Source organism: Trichechus manatus, unplaced genomic scaffold, assembly GCF_000243295.1.
Source record: "Trichechus manatus latirostris isolate Lorelei unplaced genomic scaffold, TriManLat1.0 scaffold00110, whole genome shotgun sequence".
Lineage (NCBI taxonomy): Eukaryota > Metazoa > Chordata > Mammalia > Sirenia > Trichechidae > Trichechus > Trichechus manatus.
The window spans coordinates 1,946,117-1,970,844 of record NW_004444046.1 but is presented as its reverse complement, the minus strand read 5'-3'; the positions used below and the strand labels follow the sequence as shown (position 1 = coordinate 1,970,844).

The window sequence follows — 24,728 nt, the reverse complement described above, 5'->3', positions numbered from 1 at the left end:
TCTCAACCTTTTTTTTTTTTTTGGTGAAAATATACACAGCCAAAGATACACCATTTCAAAAATTTCTCCCTCACTCGGCTGTCAATTTGTTATACTGTGGTAAGCTTGCATGTTGCTGTGATGCTGGAAGCTATGCCACTGGTATTTCAAATATCAGCAAGGTCACCTATGGTGGACAGGTTTCAGTGGAACTTTCAAACTAAGAAATACTAGGAAGAAGGACTTGGCAGTCTACTTCTGAAAAAATTGGCTAGTGAAAATCTTATGAACAGCAGCGGAACATTGTCTGATACAGTGCTGGAAGGGGAACCCCTCAGGTTGCAAGGCACTGAAAATACAACTGGGGAAGAGCTGTCTCCTCAAAGTAGAATCGACCTTAATGGTGCTAATGGAGAAAAGCTTTTGGGACCTTCACTTGCTGATGTGGAACGACTCAAAATGAGAAGAAACAAGTGCAAACATTCATTAATAATCAGACTGTGGAATGTAGAAAGTATGAATCTAGGAAAATTGGAAGTCATCAAAAATGAAATGGAACCCCTGAAGACAGATATCCTAGGCATTAGTGAGCTGAAATGGATGGGTATTGGCCATTTTGAATCAGACAATCATATGGTCTACTATGCTGAGAACGACAAATTGAAGAGGAATGGTGTCACATTCATTGTCAAAAGGAACATTTCAAGATCTATCCTGAAGTACAATGCTGTCAGTGATAGGATAATATCCATACGCCTACAAGGAAGATCAGTTAATATGACTATTACTCAAATTTATGCACCAACCATTAATGCCAAAGATGAAGATATTGAAGATTTTTACCAACTTCTGTAGTCTGAAATTTATCTAACATGTAATCAAGATGCACTGATAATTACTGGTGATTGGAATTTCAAAGTTGGAAACAAAGAAGGATCAGTAGTTGGAAAATGTGGTCTTGGTGATAGAAGTGATGCCGGAAATTGTATGACAGAATTTTCCAAGACCAATAACATCTTCTTTGCAAATGCCTTTTTTCAACAACATAAATGGTGACTATACACATAGCGGAAACCCTGGTGGCAGCTACGGCTATGAACCAAAAGGTCAGCAGTTCGAATCCACCAGGCGCTCCTTGGGAACTGTACGGGGCAGTTCTACTCTGTCCCATAGGGTTGCTATGAGTCGGAATCAACAGCAATGGGCTTGGGCTTGGGCTATAGGGTCACTATGTGTCAGAATTGACTCGACAGCAAAGAGATTTTTTTTTTTTTGGTATCTATGCATTAGCCATGCTGAGGGGGAGTTAATAAAACTACTGGAGAAATGGATACATGGTGATTAACTGTGCCTAGTTTAGTAACAGGCATTAATATGAGCAAGAAAGCTAAACTATTTCTTAACTGAAAAGTCTCTTTTAGAAAACGAAAATTTAATTTTCTTCTGCTGCCATGTTCAATTTCTCAGTGGACAGGACCTAGAGGCCATATTTTTCTAGTGAATATGGTTGATTTAGAATATGTAATACTTATTAAGCATTCATTTAAAATACTACTAAAATACTCCTAAACACCTTTGCATCTGTACAGAAATGAAACATTTGGATATGCTGTACTTAATTCATGGAACTTCATAAGAGAAACGTTAACATTGTACTGAATTCTTGTATTATCAAAATGCATTTCCTAAAAACTGAAAGTAAAAAAAAATTAATGACAAAAGGTCACTAGATGAGAGTGAACATGAAGTAAATATTTTAGAAGTTTAGGAGTGATTTAGATCGCAATTTAAATTTAATTATTAATGTTCAAAAGTAAATTTTTTTAGAGTTAAGGTGTGTTGTTTACATATCAAGTATACAGAAATCAATTAACATGTAAAACAAAAATGTGGCTTTATTTGTTATTTACTGCTTAACTTTCCTTAAGTATAGACTTACAGTGGAATCTTCCCATAAATTTACTGTCACAGAAAGTTATGCAAGTTAAATATCTTAGCAAAAAAAAAAAAAAAAAAATTATGGTTACCTTAATTTTTTTAAGTAGACTAAGAACTGTATCACTATACATTAAGTATGATTATATATTATGAATATAGAACATGTTGTTGTTAGGTGTCATTCAGTCAGTTCCAACTCATAGAGATCCAATGTACAACAGAACGAAACACTGCCCAGTGCTATGCCATCTGCACAATCCTTGCTATGCTTGAGCCCATTGTTACAGCCACTGTGTCAATCCATCTCATTAAGGGTCTTTCTCTTTTTCGCTGACCCTCTACTTTACCAAGCATGATATCCTTCTCCAGGAACTTGTCCCTCCTGATAACATGTTCAAAGTACGTGAGATGAAGTCTCACCAGCCTCACTTCCAAGACGTACTCTGGCTGTATTTCTTCCAAAAGAGATTTGTTCGTTCTTCTGTCAGTCCATGGTACATTCAGTATTCTTCTCCATCACTATAATTCAAAGGCATCAATTCTTCTTCGGTCTTCCTTATGCATTGTCCAGCTTTTGCATGCATATGAGGTGACTGAAAACATGACCTAATGTATATTTTCCAGCTGAAAATGTCTACATTCCCAAATAGATCTCCTTCATCAACATGAGAATACTACCAGCTAAGTGTTTCAGAAAATAGGCATTTATATTAAACGTACATTTTAAATGATAACTCCTCAAATTAGAATAAATAATAATGAGCTAATGAGTCTTCAATAATTCAGTTTTAATACTGATGTCTTATTGATCACCTTTCAATGCTTATATTAATTAAATATACTTGCATAGTTTTCTTAATATGGAAAGAGTGTTAGAACTGTATATCTATATACACACACATATACATTTACTTGTTGCTTATTTGTGTGTATTGTTTAATAACCTAAACTTTACATGTTATGTTTATAAATGCGTGGATGTGTTTACACATGGAGTTGCCATTAGTTGCAATCGACTTGATGGCCACTGGTTATGTTTATTGGTCTAGCGTCCATCTAGGTTTTAAGTTATTGAGGGGACAGAATAAATACCTTTAGTAAGGTTCAGTTTCAAAAATATTTATTTTATCTCTATGAGGAAGGGAACAGACTGTACCTTAGAAAAACTTACAGAAGGAAAACGAGACCCACAAAAAGGCAATGGCATTGTGGGATGGTAATAGATAATAATAGGGAGGTGCATAAGTGAGGGTCACTTGCTCCACTGGGCAGTTCATGGAAGGCTTTCTAGAAGAACTAATGCCAGAGCTGTAGGCTGCAAGCTAAGTAAACAATATATAGCAAAGAAATGTGAGGAGGGCATTTTAGGCCAACATAAGAACATAGAGAGTCAAAGCCATAGTATATATGGTGTAACTACACACGCTTGGATAGTACACATTACAAAATGCCTGATGTAGTGAGTATCTAGAGATGGGGTTGAGGAAGTGGATAGTGGCCAGGACATCAAGACCCTGCATGGATTTCATTCCTTCAGTCAAAGGGAGGATTTTAAGCAGAGTTGCTTTTTCCTGCTTATTTATATTTGCGTTTCGGCATCTAGCACAGTGACTGGCTTACAGTTCTTCCAAAATGTTAGAGATTATTTTCTCTCCCGCCATAATCAACTTTAAATATTAATGAAATATATAAAAGACTTTCCATGCAAATGATATTCAGAGGCAATCTGTTGAAAAATCTTCTAAAACAAACATAAGAATATCAAAGCACATCTGAAACTAGGTCTTGGTAAGTAGTACTGAATGAAGCAGTAAGTGAGCAAGTGTCTTTGGCAGGATTGTATGGGTATGAAAGAATACTTAAAAAAGAAGAAGTAAAAGAAGATGAGGAGGAGGAGGAAGAGGAAGGAGAACAAAAAGACGATGAAAAAGAAGAGTAGGAGGAAGATGAGAGTAGCATAAAATTTAAAATTCAAAAACAGTGGCAAGAGTTTTTCTGGGTTAGAACCTTCATTGTTATTCCCATCCCCCAACCCTCAACGCCCATGCTCTAACGGGAGTCACATGGGAGCTTCTCACCTGGGCAAGTACACTTCCACTTTTTGCTTCTTTACAGAGTTTGCCCATTCTTCAATCAGCTGTGCTTTGACCAATGGTTCCAGGGTAGCCAGTGGGACTTCCTGTCTGGACAGTACCAGTATCATACTTATCTCATCTCCCTCATATGGTATTTCTAGGACTTGGTAGATACCACCAGCTTCATTGGAGCCATCACTAAATTCCCCTAAAAAGGAAAGGTAAGGCCATAAAAAAACCCACATCAAAGCTTTAAAAAAAAGATTAAATTTGTTATACCTTTTTTTCTCCAAAATAGTGTATAGAATTTGAGAAATTCAGACATCTAAGAAAAAGAGAGTTTATTTGAAAACAGGCCCTGGAATTTAAGTGAACCCTTGATGTTGCAGAAATTTTTTTTTTTACTTTAGAATTCCCAGAATTATTTCCCAGTTTTCAGAACATGTTCTGTAGACTTGCTTTTCATTTTTAAGTGACATAATTCAAATGGATTTATACTTAATGGATATCATTTCATTAGAAACAATGAAACGTCCTGGTTAGAAAAACAAAGCCCTGGCTCCAAGCTGGATGTAAATTGCATTTACCCACCTGATTTCTAAGAAGGGAAAACTGATCATGTAGCACCTAATACTATATTATTACCACAGCTACAAGTTTTGAGGCCAAGGTTGTACAACCAAAATGAAATCTAAGCATTCAACAATAGTTATCTGGTGTATTCGTGATTGTTAAGACCTCCACATTAGGTGACTAGGTAAATTAGAGAATTGGCTCTATGAACTTTGCCAAACTGACTTGTCTTTTATAAATAAAAAAATTAAAGAAGTCTTTAAAACAAATGACTCTGTCACTACGTTAAAGTTTTTACATTTTCAAAAATAAACGTAATGCTTTTCTTATGAATATATTCAAATAACTGATCTATGGTCTTTAGACATCACACTAAACATTTTGGTTCTATTTTCCTTTCTTTCTTACTGCGATTATAATCTTTCAATTTTATAATACACTTTTAAATAGAATAAACTATTAGTTGTAACATATATTGGCTTAAAATTATATTTCTGCTTACAAATTAAAAAAAAATGTATATTCATTATAGTATCTAGGAAGAAATAACACTGTAAACATGAAAAATCCAATGAAACATCTTTGAAAATAATGCCACAAATATTGAGTTGTATCAAAAAATATAGACTCTCAATAAATGAAAATCTGAATAAACAATTAAGCCTGGCCATACATAGACAAGTCTGAAAGAAAAATTTTAAAGGAAAGAAAAGCCCTTGTAATAGAAGAATTTTAGTAATTCAAAAGTTGTGAGGAGACCAAATCAGGTGCTTGATGGACCTGAAAACCATACAAAAGCCAAAGACTTTTGGAGTAACTCAGAAAGTTCCTGTACAATGTCAGGTATTTTATTGTAAATAAAACCACTCAGTAGGTGTGATCAAGTTTATAGATTAATGATACATATTGGGAAACTATAAATGCATATAATATTTACTCAGAATCTAATTAAAGGCCTTCAAAAATTGAGTCAAGGAAATTGAATTGTAGCCCAATTTAGACTGACAAGCAGTTTGAGTAATGACTATTTCATGTTTTCTTAGAAATTTGTTAATATATTATAAAAAGAGGAAAATAAAAACAAGATTTCTTACCATAATAAAATTCTCCTTGTTGATACATCATTGGGATCTGGACTTCACTTTCATCATCTTTCGTGAAGGAAAACGTTCTAGTATTTTCAGGTCTAAACTGTGACTTCCAGTTCCCTTTGAAGTAGACAGCATTGATAAGGGCCAGATGAGTGACAGCATCAAAATCCCTTGGGGATACCAAACCTTTCAACAGATCTATCCAGGAAAAAAAAGAGCAGATAAAAATTCACATTAAATTGGAAGGTTAAGAGTGACCAACAGGTTATCAAACTACCATCTGATAGGGTGGTCCAGAAAAAATGCATGCCACTGATGAATTTACAATAGAAATGAAAGGTATCATATTTTAAAGAAAAAAGTAATATTGCTGAAAGATTTTATGTGTGCGTGTTAAAGATTAAGGGCACCCCAAACGCCTATACTATGCTAATACTAGCAGCATCTCGACACTTTCGCGCAAACTACAGAACCACATGCAATGCAGAATCTCGGGCTTCACCACTTTTTATTTGGCATGATGCATGTAAACCTCTTAACACAGAGCACTCAATAAATGTTTCTAAGTATGATTAAATGTCATCCAATTCAAATTTTTCCCCATGTATATTGGAAATCTTTCCACCAAATATGACAAACTGCTTTTGACTAGGTGAAAACAGATGAGTGAAAGCCAATTTCACATATGATATGTTATTTTCTATCATTTTAAATTCTCTTTCCAAATCTATTTTGAAAGAGATTGGATCTTTACTGTTTGCCAAAAGTGTCTAAAAGACTTTGGAAACAAACAGCTTTTAATAATTCAATGTATTTCAGGTGGATTTTTAGTCTTATATGTAAAAAAATAAACATAAGTTTCTTTTTATCCTACATTTCGATCTTATATTGAAAAACATAGGACCAAAATTTGCCCTGTATTCTCTCATTTCATTAATCATAGCACTTTGTAAGACAGAAGGTCCTTCAGCATTTTGGGAAGTATAGAACATAGGGTAGCTGATCAGGTTTTTTCCATCATAAAATTTATTAAATTAACATTATTTTGGGATTTGACAATATGACAACTTAATGGGAAGCCATAGTAACCTACTTTCAATTTAGCCTAGTTTTTGAGATTCTAATTTCAATTACTTGGCTGGTAAAACTGGAAAATAGAATTGTGGAATACGAAGCATTTGGAAGCTTGAAATACATTTTAAAAATATGAATTAGAAATAAAATTTAAGATAAATACATCTCTTCCTACTCTACCATTTCTGTGGCTTAAAATAGTATGCTTCTTTTTAAAGGTATCTTATTTTAATCATAATGCTGAGAAAACTACCACCTGCTGTTCTAATATCTAATTTAGTAAATAGCTCAAGCAAAATCCATACAGTAGTTACGATTACTCTACAGAGAAAATCCATCAGTTGGATTAATTTACCAGTGCCAAATTATATACACTCCAAATGATTTAACTTCCTTTTCAAATGCTTATTCATAAATAATGCTCCTAAAATAGACTGTAATTCATACAAAACAATTGTAATATACTCAACTAAACGCAATCTAATAAGCAACACACAAAAGAAGTGATGGGACAAATAATTTTGGAAATAAAACATGGTTAAAACTAAACTATTAGAGAAAGAAGAGAACCAAAAGACATACTATTTGTGTTATTCTCCACCCACTTATTGATGTAGTTGGCCACAGCTATATTTTGACTGAAGTCTACATGATTTACTTCTGCATTAAAGTATTTTTTCAGCATTTGCAAAAACTCATCATTGACATGAAAACCATTTTGCACAAAGAGGGAATTGGCGATTTTCATCACATACTGGCTCTCTTCCACAGTCACCATGTTAGAAAACTCCTTCAAGAAAGTAAATTCTTCACCTGCAAGATGAGAAAAGGTAAGTCCATTAGTGAAACAAACATGGTGAAAGATCAAGGCGAACTGTAGAGCATTACAACACAGAATACAATTATATTTTAAGAAAGATAATAGGACAGAGGCTCAAGGGAAAAATGCCATGCTTATTCCCCCACATAAGCCTCGAAAGAAGGTTCCAATACTTGTCCTATTTTTAGAAGTTCAAATTAACTTTTTCAGCTTATTTATACCAAGTCATACTATTTCTAATTTTAATTATAATATTGCTGTTGTTGTCAGGTGCTGTCAGTTCCAACTCATAGCAACGCTATATGTAACAGAATGAAACACTGTCCAGTCCTATGCCATCCTCACAATCACTGCTATGTTTGAGCCCATTGTTTCAGCCATCGTGTCAATCCATCTTGTTGAGGGTCTTCCTCTTTTTTGCTGACCCTTTACTTTACCAAGCATGATGTCCTTCTCCAGGGACTGGTCCCTGCTGATAACGTGTCCAAAGTACGTGAGACAAAGTCTCGCCATCCTTGCTTCTATGGAGCATTCTGGCTGTACTTCTTCCAAGATAGGTTTGTTCGTTCTTCTGGCAGTCCATGATATATTCAATATTTTTCACAACACCATAATTCAAAGACATCAATTCTTTGGTCTTCCTTTATTCATTGTCTGGCTTTCACATGTTTAGGAGGCAATTGAAAATACTACGGCTTGGGTCAAGCGCACCTTAGTCCTCAAAGTGACATCTTTGCGTTTGAACACTTTAAAAAGATCTTTTGCAGCAGATGTGCCCAATGCAATGTGTCATTTGATTTCTTGACTGCTGCTTCCATGGGCTTTGATTGTGGGTCCAAGTAAAATGAAATCCTTGACAACTTCAGACCTTTCTCTGTTTATCAGGATGTTGATTATTGGTCCAGTTGTGAGGATTTTTGTTTTCTTTATGTTGAGGTGTAATCCATACTGAAGGCTGTTGTCTTTGATCTTCATCAGTAAGTGCTTCAAGTTCACTTCACTTCAGCAAGCAAGGTTATGTCATCTGCATATCACAGGTTGTTAATGAATCTTCCTTCAATTCTATGCCCTGTTCTTCTTCATATAGTCCAGCTTCTAGAATTATTTGCTCAGCATACAGACTGAATAAGTATGGTGAAAGGATACAACCCTGACACATACCTTTCCTGATTTTAAACCACTCAGTATCCCCTTATTCTGTTCAAATGACCGCCTCTTGCTCTATACACAAGTTCTGCATAAGCACAATTACCTTGCTAGAATCTACAAAGTAGATACTTTTTTGGTTGTTGTTTTCTTTCAAAGTATTCAGGTTACTTTTACTATATTAGTATTATTTTATAATTACCAGTTTAATTTTCCAGTTTAAAAATCAAGATATTCCTGTAAATTTCAGCCTCAATGGACTTTTACTTTATTTTACCTTATAACTAGAACATTAATTAGAAATTGTTTTAATTCTTAACTTTTTTATGAGTTAATTCACATGTATGTTAAAGGCATTAAGATAGAAATCATACATCATGTTAAAGTGATTACCAAATAGTTTTTCTTTAGAAAATTTCCCAAATGTATAAATTTCAATAATAATAAAACATTTCATAAATTATTGAACACTATTTGAACAAAGAGGATACAGTTGATTTTAAGGAAAATTTATGATCTTCTTGGAGAATCATATTTCTTTTTTGTTACAGCACTCATCAGAGTTCTAATTCTTCAGTTATATGTGTGCTAGCTGATTAATATATGCCTCTCCCTCTAGATTAGAAACTCCATGAGGGTAAGAACCATGGTTGCTTTTGTTTATCAGGGTGGTGTTCATTTAAATTAAAAAAAAAAATGAAGTAATTTCCTTAGATTCATTCAGCCAGGGATAGAATCGAGAATTCATAGCTTTCTTGGGTTTCCTAACCCCTTCTCCTAGCCCTACCATCTCAATGAGATAATTTTCTTACCAGGTGTAAGTATTGCTGCCTCTGGCATGAGACACCCACATAACTGAGTTTAAATTTTAGTCAAGTCATGCTGAGAAATCAAACCTAATCATACTTACCATTTTTCAGGCTATCATACCCCATTGAATGGCGGATTTCTTTCAGGGTAGACCCCTGGGCTCCAAGTTCCACCATTCCCATTGCAAGAGCAATGCTCAACGGAGAGAAGAGAATATTTTCATCTTCCCCAGTGGCTCGAAGTTGGTTATACATATTCACTGACAACTCAGCAATGGTTTCATCAGGGAAAGTGGCCCCTAAAGCCATACTTTGCAGAACCAGCAGAGAGAAGAGTCCAAGGAGAGCCATGTTGGAACAGTTTTAAGTCTACAAAACAATAATTTACATATTAATTATTAATTATCTCAGAGAAATAAAGTGAAAGGTAAATATCAAGAATTATTTTTGGCAAAGCTGCAAAGCAAAGCAAACCAAAGGTTTTCAAACATATACGGTATTAACATTTCTGTAACAAAAGCCCCATTAAAAGATATGTTGGAAAGTTCTATTTAAAAAAAATCAGTTAATAGTCAAAACAATAACAAATTCTGAGGATACTGCCAGGAACAAGATAGCCATGGTCCCCACCCTTATGGGGTTAAGAGCATGTATAGACACATATACAACAAGTAATAATAAATCACGTTTGGTCAGCTAATTTATCAATTTTTCATAACCTCACCAAATATATTTTGGTCATGATTTGGAACAAACTTAGCTTCCACTAAACTACATAGGTTCAGGATAACTATAATGAATATCAGAAGATATTTATGGGGCTTAAGACGAACTAGTGAATTTCGGCATTTGAAACATGCTGTTTTATCCATTAATTTCAATTTATAAAATTAATGCCCCTTGCAGCTGGGTTACCAGCTGGTGGGAAGAGATCATATACACACACATGCCACAGGTTCCAATTTATCCAGCCCAGACTACAGAACTCACAAGCAGTGGTGACCCAGAGGAGGAGCAGATTCAGCACATTCTTGTGGATGTTCCCATACGTGGTGGTTCCCTATGAGGCTGCTGCTCCTGGGGAAAACCTCTGGGTAGGAGTTGAGAGTGAAGCTGAATTCTGGCTACAGCACTGTCCTTTTATACTCAGGTTTATATTACCATTCTAGCAACAAACTGGTAATTACAAGAATATTCCTAAATATCAGACTCATCTGGCTCTTGAACCAAACTGAATGGCAACAAAGCCTCATTTTCTCTTGGGAGGAGAAGGCAGTGTCAGTGCCTAGATATTTCTGAATAATAATATTTCTTCCTCTCAGCATGCCAATATTCCAGAAGCCCTATCTCCGCACAAACAGCTTGACTGGCGGACGGTGGTGACAAGGTTTCCTCTTTTCCTTGTATTCTTGCACTTTGTCACGGCAGGCCTGGAAAGTTAAACTGTCTATTTAAACAATTAAGGAACTCACATGTTCTTGATCTTTTCAAAAAAAAAAAAAAAAAAAACATTGAAACAACTTGCAAAGTGATATTAAGCAAATGCATTTGGACAATTGTATTTTAATTAGGAGCATACAGTAACAGTCCATTACTCAATTAACATAGTGCATACACATTTAACTGACGAGCAGTGCATTTCCAACAGGCTTTTGAATCAGAAAGTTCCAATCAGTCCTGTGATACTTGTAATGTCAGTTTCAGGGAACTGCAGAAGAATCAATTTTTCATCTGCGAAGTGCTAAGGTTTTTTTTTTTCCTTTCACTTTTGTAAAGAATTCTCAATTTATGACATTATGGCTTGGCCTATATGTAAATACGCACTTTCACAAGCGGAGTTGTGAGGAGGCAAAGGACAGCTGCTAGCGGGAGACCAAGTGTACCACCGCAGAACAGTGTCTGTTGTGCGTGCAGCATTGGGACAGGAGCCAGGTGCTGAGGGCACAGCGGCCTGGAAAGTCTACCGACTTTGGCCACTGTTGGGACGTTGCTGCTGCTGTGTCATTCTCACTTTCTCATATATGCTCCAGGCTAGTTGGAGCAGAGAACTCCAGGAAAAGGTGGAAGTCTAAGAGATAGAGCTTTCTCTCTCTAGATTCAGGAGGAAATTTAGCTGTTACTTTTTTATGTTGAAAGGGAACATAAGAGATATTCAGTATTTGATATTTAGGAAGCGATACTATTTAGTGGAATTTAAATCCAAGTCAGATTCATAGCCCATGCTCTTACTTGCTGTACTACACTGATGGCTGACATACCATCTAACTTCTACCCTACAAAAACCCAAACGTGAGCCTCACTGCTTTCATTTAATGTTATCTAATATAAGACCAAGAAATTAAATTCACCATACAATAGATGTATCTGTCAGTCAACAGCATAACTAAATGGACTAATTGCAAACGACTGCATTTAACAGGAGTATCAAATTTCAGGCTAATAAAAAGATTTCATTCATATAAAACAAAAATTGACCTATTGCTAACCAATAAGCCTTCCAGAAGACAAAACTAAGACTATTATGCTCATTCTGTCCCATTGCCATCAAGTTGATTCCAACTCATGGCGACCCCACGCATTACAAAGTAGAACTTCTCCATAGGGTTTTCTTGGTTGTAACCTTTACAGAAGCAAATTACCAGGCCTTTCTTCTGTGGCACTGCTGGGTGGGTTTGAACTGCCAACCTTTAGGTTAACAACTGATCGCAAACCACTTGGGCCATCCAGGAGCCTATTATGTTCATATGCATTTTTATTTTTATTTACAATGAATGCACCTTTAGACAATAATGATAGCTAACATTTGCTGAGTTCTCATAAGGACTGCCTTATTTAAACTTTGCAACAACCTGGCAAATAGGAACTTTTATTGCCCCCAATTTATAAATGGTCACATAGTAAGTGCTAGAGCCAGGACTGGAACACAGGTCATCTGCACAGGTCCTTAACCACTAAGATAAACTGCCTCTCTAGTCCTTGGATAAAGTGGGAAGATATGAAACTTGCAGATTAAAAGCTTGGATCAATTCCCAGGTCTGATGTTTAAATGTGTGTTACCTTCGGCAAGTCACAGGCATTCTCTCAGCTTTACCTACCTCATTTGTGAAATAAGGATACTAATCCCTATTCCCCAAGATGATTAAAGAATTAAATGAGATAGGGTATGTGAAGCTCTCATTTTAAGCTATAAGATATACTAAAAAAGGACACTGTTATCAAAGAATATCAATGTATGTTTCCTAGGTATGTCTATTTTCTTAATCAAACAAGAGGCTACAGAGCCAAAATGAGTATTTTATGTTTCCTGTTGGTCCATGTAACATACCACCACTAGCTATTCATTCAGCCAAGATTGATTGAGGTACCATGAAGATACCAAAATATATGACAGGCCCTTGTCCTCAAGGAACTCACATTATTATGTAAGAGTGTATGATCTATAATAGTGGCTCTTATCTTTTTAAGAAAAGAATCCTTTTAAGAATCAGGAGAAGGGTAAATCATCCCTTCAGAAAAACGTACTGTACTTACATGGATCACAGAGCCCTGGTAGCACAGTGGTTAAGTGTTTGACTGCTAACCAAAAGGTCAGCAGTTCAGATCCACCACCCGCTCCTTGGAAACCATAGGGGGCCGTTCTACTCTGTCCTATAGGATTGCTGTGAGTCGGAATCAACTTGATGGCAATTTTTTTTTTTTTTTTTAACATGAATCATAGAAAATTACATTCACTGGTCAGGATAATGACTGACCTCACATTAAGAACACTTGGTCTACAGCAGATGGTACAGATGCAGAAAGAAGTAGAGTCCCTGATGGACCCGCAACTCTGCAGGGTTCCCTTACTGGGGGAAACCAATAAGTGCTTGCCTTTGAGTCGATTCTGACTCATGGCAACTCCATGTTTGTCAGGGTAGAACTGTGCTCCATAGGGTTTTCAATGGCTGATTTTTCAGAATTAGATTGCCAGGCCGTTCTTCAGTTAGTAGCTGAGCATGTTAACCGGTTGCAAAGCCCAAGGACTCCTACTGGGGGAAACAGATGTCAAAATCACTAATGCATCCTTAGGCTTCTAAAGGACTCCTGAAAGGAGAACCCATATGTTTGTGGGAGAGAACTCTTTCTACGGCATCGAAAAATAGACCACAGATTACAAGTTCTGCTAGGAAATTAGGAGCAGTGTGGCTGTGAATGAGACTCTGGGTAGTGTAAATGGTTAATGTGTTCAGCTGCAGACCAAAAGGTTGGAGGTTCAAGTCTACCCAGAGGCACCTGGTGAGCTACTTCCAAAAAATCAGCCATTGAAAACTCTGTGGAGCACATTTCTACTCTGATGCACATAGGGCCACCATAAGTCAAAATCAACACCATGGCAACTGGTTTTGGTCTGGTGACTGTGAATAGTGGGAGCAGGCCATGTCAAGAAACAGCTTCGTAAAGATTTAAAGAACTCTGCTCTAGAAATACACGCACTTAACCATAGGAAAGTGATCTTTCCTTTTTGAAGGCAAAATTTCCAGTCTGCAAGCAAAATGACTTCTGCTTGCCTGGTCCAGCCTTTCGATCGCCAGCCTCCCTTCCCCAACCCCACTTCATCTCTGCTGTCCCTGACTACTCCTTCTAAGAGTTTTTTTCTCTGTGGGGGGGTATCTGGGGAAAAAAGAGCAGGGGGGATGATTTACTTTCTCCCTTCTATCTTCTAGGTATAGACGTTCTCCACCAATCTATTCTTGGCCCTCCTCCCTTCTCTGTAATATTCTTCACACTCCTGTTGGTGAACTCCTCTCAAAACAAAAATACTTCAACTATTATTCCCATTAAAATTATTCCCAAATAAGAAAATTCTAGCTCTGGCTTTATTTTCATCTTAATTTCTGATGTGCACAGCTAATTCTTCTTGGGATGTTTAGTCTCTGACTTAAAATTCAAGCACTTCAAATTCAAGGTGGCTCAAACATAAATCCTTGACTTATCTCTGAAATCTACTCTTTACTTAAAACATCAAAATCTTTGACTCCTCTCCACCTCTTTTCCCTTTAAGTTCAACAAACTGCCATCACTTATTGCATTCTGTCTTTCCAGCATCTCTCCCATCCATCATTCCATTCCCATTCCAACAGCCACAACTGCAGCTCTCCCTCTCAGTGCATTCTCAAGGAGGGCTGCCCACAGCTCCCAGCCATTCTGTGAAGCCCTGGTTACTTCCCTCTTCAATCCAATTCATATGCAGCCTCCAGATGAATTGTCTTGACCAGCTTCATCACATATTTACAAAACCCTAGGAGCTCCCTAATGCATACAGAATAAAGCCTGAACTTGTTAGTCTTGAACACAACCCTCTGCATATGACTGAGCAAAACATGCTCTCCCTCATGGATCCTGTGAATCCAGCCACACTCCCTTTTGTAATACTTATCCCAGAATTTTCCTGGTCTGTTGCTGGCTTGTGTAGCTCTTTCTGGAACTACCTCTGAGCAATTCTATATGTTCAAATCCTAACTATTCCTCATGGTTCTGCTCCAATGCCATTTCTTCCAATTCCATTTCTCATCCTCAGAAGTCCTGGCACAGTTTATCTCTACATCTCTGAGCACATACCAATGCTACCTTCTTTGTACAGAATTATCTCATATGCTTGTTCCTAGACTTGCACAAATGGAAATGCATTCATCTTTGTAGATGTTAGAATAAGCAGAATAGGCACCAAGTACATTACACAGAAAAACCCGTTGCCATTGAGTTGATTCTGACTTACAGTGACCCTACAGGACAGAGCAGAACTGCCCCATAGGGCTTCCAAGGAGTGGCTGGTGGATTCGAACTGCCAATCTTTTGGTAAGCAGCCGAGCTCTTAAACACTGTGCCACCAGGGCTCCACATTACACACAGTAGGTGCCAAATAAATATTTGTTGAATGAATATAGTTTGAGATGTAAAGGCCCATGATGCTGCATTAGAAGGAACAGCATGAGTAGCTTCTCAAGGCTAATTTAATTTAAACTCACAGGTAGGAGCTCATTTCCATTTTTTATTCCCTTTGATAAAGTGTTTCCTCATTGAGTCTGAGACTATCTTTCCAGCCTGACAAAGTGGCCCTGTCACCACTGCTGGTACAATGCAATGGCTGGACATGTGATGCATTAACCAACAAGTACACCACCCTGAAAAATCACATGAAGTGGTATCAAAATGTTACTGTATTAACATTAGTCTACAAAATGGCAGGGCCCCGTCATTAATCATAATAATCAACACATTCTAAAATGAGCTGCTCTCACATGGAGCATTTCTTTGCAGATTCATTATTTTCAAGGTACTGAATAAAATGCCTTTCTAAAAAAACAATAAGGTGCTGTTGTACCAGAACAGTAGCAGATAGTGCTGTCGCACTAGAAAAGGCAGAAATAGGTGAACTATGAATAAATTACCATTAATTCTTGCATTTCTCCTCCTTATTGCCAGTGAGGGGTGTGTGTGTGTGTGTGTGTGTGTGTGTGTGTGTGTATGCATGTGTATACTATTTTAGAAAACACTCGATTAAAACAGCTCTGGGAACTAACTCTTCTCCTGAGGTATGAGGAATCACAAAACTAAAAGCCAACTTAATAAAACATAGTTTTTAAAAAACTTCCCTTATAGTTAATCTTACACAGAGCTTCACTGTCCATAAATGTATCTTGTTGCTTATTTCGATAATCCAATTATTGAAATTTTAAAAAATATTTTAAAACCTCATAGTTGTGAGTTGAGAGAAAAAGGGAGATGCTCTTTAGCAGCTTAGGAAAATGGCTAAGGAAGGTCCTTTCTCCAGCAGACTATCCCTTCAACCCCGTAAAACCACAGGAAATAACAAAGGAAAAACGAATAATGTAAACTGTATTGAATTAGAAAGCCATTTAGCCTCTTAATTCCTGGACTTCTATATGTAAATGACCAGTAATTTTTTTAAATCGAAGTAGTCAACATAATATTGCTAGATTTTTATTTTGTCATGTCAAAACTTGCGGAGTTGTTGTTAGGTGCCCTCAAGCTGGTTCTGACTCATAGCAACCTATGTACAACAGAATGAAATATTGTCTTTGTGCCTGCCCCACAATCATTGCTATGTTTGAGCCTTCTGTCAATCCATCTTGTTGAGAGTATTCCTCTTCTTTGCTGACCCTCTACTTTACCAAGCATAATGTCCTTCTCCAGGGACTGGTCCCTCCTGATAACATGTCTAAAGTACGTGAGATGAAGTCTTGCCATCCTTACTCCTGAGGGGAATTCTGGTTGTGCAAGACAGATTTGTTCATTCTTCTGGCACTCCGTGGTATATTCAATATTCTTTGCCAAAACCATAATTTAAAGGCATCAATTCTTCGGTTCTTCCTTTTTCATTGTTCAGTTTTCACATACATATGAGGCAATTGAAATATCATGACTTGAGTCAGGTGCTCCTTAGTCCTTAGTGGGGGACAAATAAAATACCAAAAACAATGCCTCCTACAAACATAAAAGATTGACCATTTCAACATGCAAACAGGACAGTTCTTTAAAGTGGATATATTTAAACTTGTGGAAGATTCTCTCTCTCTCTTTTTCTTTTTTTCATTTTGCCATAGATTGGTGAAAACTTTCTCATGGCCAGGCACTGGGTATTTGGAAACCACTGCTCTAATTTTGGTTAACACTAACTACTCTGTGACAAGTTGGAACAAGTTGAAGTCTCCAGGCCTTTGTTTCCTAAATTACTAAAATCAAGGGTTAAGCTAGATCAGTGGCAATGAAGCTGGTAAATTTGTTAAAGAATTTGTCAAAGAAAAGGAGCCAAAGTACCGTGTGAAACAATCTGCACTGCTTAATTTAGCAAATTTCCTCAATTTGAAAGTGTATGGTGTTCTTCTAACTCTCCCTCCCTCAATCTTAACTTTTCTGAAATTGGGATAAATCTTACAATCAATGTCAAAAGAAATCTGCCAGAGGAAGAAGGAGACCCAGGAATTGCACAAGTAATTAGACCACAGGTCTAACTACCTCCTTGAACTACTACCTCCTTAGCCATGAGATCAGAGGAACTGTATGGTGCCCAGCTACCATTACTGAATGTTTTGATCAAGGAATCAATAGCTGCATCCTGATCAAAAGGGGGTAAAATGTGGAACAGAATTTAAAATTCTTACAGAATCCAGACTTACTGAACCTATTGAGACTGGAGGAACCCCCAAATCCATTGTTCTGAGAAAACCTTCAAAGCATGAACTGAAATTATCCCCTGAAGCCATCTTTAAACTAAACAACTGTTGAGCTAAATTAGTAAAGAATGTTTGCCACAACCATTGCACTCTTTAAAAGAATTATCTATATGAGATCAAATTGTCAACAGTAACTCTAAAGCATAGATGAGATGTTTTGGGGGTAGTGAGTCTAAGTCAATGGAAAAACATGGGTAGAGGTAGAATGGTGATACAATATGAAGAATGTAACCAATGTTATTGAACTGTATATGTAGAAATTGATGAATGGGTGTATGTTCTGCTGTGTATATTTTCATCAAAATTAAAATAATAAAAAAAAGAAATCTGTTAGCTATCAGGCAGAGAGATAAGCTGTGAGAAAGTTGTAATTTCATGTGAAAGTGTCATAGCTTGGACAGGTGTGAACTTTCAGTTATCATTTTTTCCTCAGTAGAGTTATTTTCATTAGCACTGCCTCACACAGTTGAGTTTTTTCTTAAACTTGGTTCCTGAATTGTCATCAGTGGGACTGTACCATGGGGGTAGCACTAAAAAGCAAAAGTACCATATATGCAGAAGACAACAGAAAGGGTACCAAAGGATGTAAATTTATGGTAAGAGATGCAGCTATTCATCACTAGAGAAATTAACCAACTTATTTTCTTGTAAAACAACAACCAAATGCTTTATAAAGGACCCAAGAATAGGAGACACATGCAAGTAGATAAATCTATACAAGTAGATAAGTCTTTTGTCATTGGGATACATATAAAAGAAATGTCTGTTGGATGCCAAGCTCTGCAATTAAAGGCAAAAGAATTTGCCAAATCTCACAAAATAAATCATAGTGTTTTCAAAGCTAGGAAAAGTAAGAGACGTATACATGCTTTCTGAAGGACTATTGCTTAGGTGCTGAGCTGTCAAAAACTTCTCAATAACTTTCAAAATTAGCTGTATAACCTCTAGTGGTATATAACTGGAGTGTGTTGGAGGGCAAGGATGTGGGGGTGGAGAGCTCAAAACAATCAAATGGGAAATGCAGAAAATACCCCAGTATTCTTTGAAATGTCTTAAGATTATATTTTCAATTAAAGGAGCTAAAAAATATTTTGATCAGTAAATGCTTTATGAAATGCATAATTTATATGTGTGACAGATGAAGGCCAACAGTGATCCAGAAGAATGTTACAAAGGTTAAGACTTAAACTTTTGGTTACTGGAAAAATAATATGAAATAGTATGAAGGTGTTATTACATTGAGATGCCTCTTAAAGCCAAGGGTGTCAGTCAGAACCAAGGAAATAAGGTAATACAAAGAGGTTTAATTCTGTAGTTGCAACGTCGAAGAAATGGTAACATAAATTATTTAATCCATTCTTCTTCTTCTTTTTTTTTTTGGCCTATCCCTCCAGCTATCCAGCTTTCTTAACTTGCTCTTTTAACTTGTGGTTTTCAATAGGATACATGTTTATGGTTTTTTCTGTTTTATTGAATGAAGCAAAAAGGAAAGTTCAGGTATCCCTCAAACAAGGTGAGCTTAAGGAAATGGCCAGTTAAATCAAGGCGGAAGAACTATGGAAGGAGCAATCTATAAGATTTGATGTATGATGAAAAATTATGGACGATTTTGAAATAGACTAAAATGATTAGTGGGTGTCTCCACTGGCAAACAACAAATCGCCTAGAACATACCCTTCCGGGTTATCTGACACTATGGGTTTGGGGTCTTTCATTGTCTTTGAATAATTTTATAATTCCCTAAGTGGTAGAAAATACAAAGGATTCTTGTCCATAAAAATACATATTTTGTCTGGTAGAATGCATTGATTGTTCCCAACAGGTATTGACCAGGTTTGCATCTATGAAGCAAATGTACTTAGGTATCCCTCATGGCTTGTATACTTGTTTGCTTTTTGGATTCTCTGACACATACTCATTTTATATTTGTATGCGAGTCATGATTATAAACTTTTAAAAATGCAGTTATCCTTTAACAGTTCTAATAACTGAGTTTTTAAGTTCTTAAAGTTAGAAATTTTTCTTTCAAAAAATATTTATTTTCATGGGATAATTGGGACTCATAGTGACCCTATAGGAGAGAACAGAAGTGCCCCATAGCGTTTCTGAGGCTGTAATCTTTACGGAAGCAGACTGCCACATCTTTCTCCCATGGAGCGGCTGGTGGATTCAAACCACTGACCTTTCAGTTAACAGCCAAGTACTTAACCACTGCGCCACCACGGCTGCTTGATTGGAGTAGAATTGACTAGAATTTTAGCCCTTTTGTAATTACTAAATGTACCTTAATTATTGGTTGATTTAGTACTTGTACTGGATTAAATAGCACCCCCCCACCAAAAAAAAATTAATGTCCAACAGAAACCTCAAAATGTAACCTTATTTGAAAACAGGGTCATTGCAAATGTAATTAATTAAGATGAGGTTTTACTTGATTAGGTTAGTTCCTAAATCCAGTGACTGGTGTCCTTATAAGAAGGCCATGTGAAGACTGCCTCTAATCACATGGCGTTCTCCTGGTGTGTCTTCACACAGCGTTCTCGTTGTGTGTCTTCACATGGCGTTCTCTCTGTGTCTCCTCTTCTTACAAGGATGTCAGTTATATTGGACTTAGGGGTCACCATACTTCTGTATGATCTCATCTTAATTTAACAACTCACATCTGCAGAACTGTATTTCCAGACAAGGTCACATTCACAAGTACTGGGGATTAGGACTTGAAATATCTTTTGGGAGGACACAATTCAATCCATAACAGCTGGCAACCACCAGAAGCTAGGAGGGAGGTATGGAAGGATTTTTCCCTAGAATCTCTTGAATGAACCAACCCTATTGACATCTTGATTTTAGACTTTTAGCCTCCAGAACAGTGAGAGAAGAAATTTCTATTGTTTCAAGTTACTGAGTGTGTGATAATTTGTTATGGCAGACCTTCGAAACTGATGCAGTTCTGTACCAATGATATCCAAAAATGATTTGGCAGAACTCTGTGGCTACACTGAGCTGGTTGTGCTACCCATGCTAAAGTTCTAGGGTATTTTGCATGCACCAAAGAGGAAGTTTGTGTCTGAAGAGTCTATGCTTCCCCATGCTCATTAAGGGACTGAACAATCCTGGAGATGTTGACGAACTACTGAGGGAAGATGTGGTGCCAAAACTCCCAAGAAGTTCTAAGATGCTTTGGTATATATTTAGTAGGTGAAGTCTGAATTCCTCTGCATCAAGAGGTGGCTAATTGGAATGAGGATGAACTGTAACTTAGAAGAGTAGGCTTCCTTTTTTTGGCAGTGCCTGGGGCTTCCCCGGAGCTTTTGAGTTTTCCTAGTAGCCTCCCTGGGCCACAACATCCCAACATTGTTTTGACTAAAAAATAGATGTTGAATAAGTAAATCTCTGGTCAGTCTTTTTTCCACCTTGTTCTGTGTCATTGCGTGGATTCCAACTCATAGTGAACCTATAGGACAGAGCACAACAGCTCCATAGGGTTTCCAAGCTGTAATCTTTACAGAAACAGATTGCCAGGTCTTTTTTCCTGTGGAGCTGCCAGTGGGTTTGAACTTCCAGCCTTTTGGTTAGCAGTACAGCGCTTAACCATTGTGCCACCAGGGCTCACTAGACCATAAGAAATTTCTAAAATTTTAAAGCACTTGATTTCTTTGTGCCCTTTAAAAAGTTAGAATAGTGCTGTCCAATAGAACTTTCTACAATGATAAAAATATTATATATCTGTGTTGCCCAATAAGGTAGCCACTAGCCACATGCACTTGTCATTGAGTACTTGTAATGTGGCTAGTGCAAATGAAGAACTAAATTTATAATTTTATCTAATTTTAATTAATTTAAATATCACTTGTGGCTAGCGGGGTGCCCTGGTGGTGCAGTGGTTAAGAGCTATGACTGCTAATTAAAAAGGTAGGGAGTTCAAATCCACCAGCCACTCCTTGGAAACCCTATGGAGCAGTTCTACTCTGTCCTACTGGGTCACTAAGAGTCTGAATTGACTCAGCGGCAATGGGTTTGGGTTTTGTGTGTGTGTGTGGCTAGTGGCCACCATATTAAACAGTGCAGAAGTAAAAGTAGGCTAAAAAGATCGACTTTTCATTACACTGGTTCTTCACCAAATGACTCATAATACAAATGTTTGAAACAAAAGTGGAGAAAAATCAGTAGCATGAGCCCTACAAGACATGTCTCCTTACCAAAGACATTTCTATTTAAAAACATACTCTCTTTCTTCAGGAGATCTCAAATGTTAAAAAGGTTCCTTTTGGAATTCCAAAGGCTTTTGATTAAAGCAGGTGATTAATGGGGAAAATAAAGTCAATGCCAATAAAATCTAGTGAGCTGGCAGATCCCCAGCCCTACTAGAAATGTGATTTGGGCCTTTCATAAAATGGTTATGGATAATTCTCTTTGGCACAACGGGGAGAATTTGTACTTCCTTTGATTCCTGTTAAGAGAGCTAAACAAGAGACAAACAAGCCCTAAGGCAAAAATCGTAAGTAGTTTCAGAGATGGGTAAAAAGTCTGCAACAGTCAAGGTTATGTGTGGCCCAAGCCCATTCTGGAACTAAGCTAGGCATTAATGCTCTTAGTTTACCCATTAAGAAATCCCTAAGAAACCACTACTGACTGCTCGCTTCAGCTGGTTTGGCTGTTCACAAGACTGTGGAAATTTTGTGCTGGAAAGACCACTTCTAGTCTCTCATTTTACAGGTGAGGAAACTGCGTGGTTTGTGCTGAAAAACTTCTTGTGCACAAAGGATGTTTAATGAGTTTATAGATTCTAAAAAAAATACTCAAATGTGAAATACCTTAGAATTTCATTCATTGATTCAAGAAATACTTGTCCATGCCAAGTATGTATCAGGCCCTGTGCTAGGTGCTGGGGATACAGAAGGGAACAGGATGACTCAAAAGACCTGCTTTCATGGTATTGACCTTCATGTGTCAGGCCTACACTGTCCAAAGAGACATTCAGCTTTTTATTCAGAGCACTAAAAATATTTGTTTTTCTAATTTTTTAATTTAACATGTTTCCTGGGTAATAAAGTTTTTAAAAATTGGCAGTGTCTCTGAATATCTAAAGCTACACAGATGTAAGGTCACTTCTCAATTATACTGCTAATGGAGGAAATCATAGCATGACTCATCCTCAGTCATTCATGTGTTAGAATATATCCAGGAGGACTGGGAATGAGGCAAAATTGGCAGAGGTTATTTAGTACACATACCTAACGAAAAAAAAATTCACAGAAAGACTTTTCGAGTATTCAGAGACAGTTTTAAACTTTTCTTGATAATGCACAGTCAGAAGAGCAAATACACTACTGTAATATAGTGATATCCTGATAGAATATAGTCGTGTATAGGGCTGTTTGCCCATATAACAAAGCATCTCGGATTGCTATATTTATAGTGTTTCTGTCTTTTTTTTTTTCCCTGTCGCTTCCCACTCTAATGTCAGCCCTCACAGCTGCTACTTTGTTCCTTTAGTTTTAATCTCTTGCCTTATTTTATAAGATCATATGTAAGTGAGAGTTTGAGGACATCCCTAAACTTTCCTCGGAAAAATGCATAGGTTCTGTTTGCCCCAGTGTCTTTGAGGCCACACAAAGCTCCTTCTTTATTTTGTCTAACAACCATAATAGTCCAAATGGGACCCTGACACCAAAGTAACTAAGGAAGCATTATAATTGGGTTGGATCCTCTGAAGTTGCCGTTTTTGTACTTCAAAGTGGTCAAATATCAAGAACTTCATATGCTTCAACTGACTGTTTATTGAACATTTACTGTGTGGCAGGCTGAAGACAAGAACTTCCATATGCTGTTTTGCTACTTATATTTCATACAGTTGTTTTAATGTTTTGAGAAGTCACAGTATCTCATATTTTAAAAATGCACACTAATTTAGAAATCTGGAAAAGCTCTTCATTACGATTTCCTCTAAGAACCTTTTCTAATCACCTTGTGCTGGAAATGCTAGAAACTAACGGAAGAAACACTAATTGGGACAAAACACCAACTAAATTAAGTGACACTTTGTTAAAAAAGTCACAAAAATATTTTTACCCGGGGGAAATTAAATTACATACATTTCTTTTTAAATGGTCTTTTACAGGACTACAGTCTATGGGGAAAGATAATATAAGAAAAAATGTGTCAGAAAATTTTACTGCTTCGTTTCTTAATGCTACCGTAAACTTGAAATAAAAAAAAAAATTTATTGATGCTGGCTAATGTTGCATTAATGCTACTAAAAATATCACCTGTTAAATCTATTTATAAACCTACCACACATATTACAATAGGGGGATTTCTAAAAGAAACTTTGGCTTCCTCTTCCTGTTCCTCACCGTGAACAACTGAAAAGGCAACTTGTAATTTTTATTGCAGAATGTGGGCAAACAAGTAAAACATAAGTAGATATAAAAAGGCTCTATGAAGGAGTTCTGGTTATACTCCCCTGTAATTTTCAGAACAACATTTAAAATATAGTAACATCTCTAGGAAGTGTGTAGAAGGATTTATCAAGGAAATCAGCCAATGTATACGTTGGGTAGGCAAAAAAGTTGGAGGAGTTATTGTACTTCTTCACAAGGCAGGGTTATAGTAATCAACCACTCTTTTTTTTCAAAGACCTGAAGAGAAATGGATTTAATTATATTCTTCTGAATTTCTTCCCAAGTTTAACAGTCCTCACTGACAGGAAATTGTCTCTTAGCGAGCTCTTTACATAGGCTTAAGGCTTTTTCCACAATTGGACAGATAAGCTGGGAAGGATATTTTACAGATCTAACACTGTGAGCACCAGCACTCACTGCCCTTGGAACACTTAGGGCTCATAGCTCTCCTTACTGGTTAGCTGGAAGAAGCTCAGAAGAATCTTGGTGAAATGCAGGCAAGGATGTCGGCTTTTTGTTTTAACTTTGGGGCTGCTTCCTACATGTCTAAAACATTATCAAAAGGGAAAGCTAGTTGTGTCAGAG

General features: G+C 36.9%; 1 protein-coding gene across 3 annotated transcripts in view; it reads right to left on the bottom strand.

Moving 5' to 3' along the window:
• SERPINI1 (serpin family I member 1) overlaps nt 1–24,728 on the bottom strand; it is an 87,629-nt gene that overhangs the window by 16,548 nt on the left and 46,353 nt on the right. For all 3 annotated transcript variants that reach the window (XM_004383437.1, XM_023737878.1, XM_023737877.1), the window contains exons 2-5: nt 9,607–9,874; nt 7,313–7,543; nt 5,660–5,854; nt 3,996–4,200 (exon numbers count right to left, since the gene is read on the bottom strand). In XM_004383437.1, the coding sequence (XP_004383494.1) occupies nt 3,996–4,200; nt 5,660–5,854; nt 7,313–7,543; nt 9,607–9,856 (881 nt within the window). In that variant the 5' untranslated portion in view covers nt 9,857–9,874. The remainder of the gene's footprint in view (nt 1–3,995; nt 4,201–5,659; nt 5,855–7,312; nt 7,544–9,606; nt 9,875–24,728) is intronic.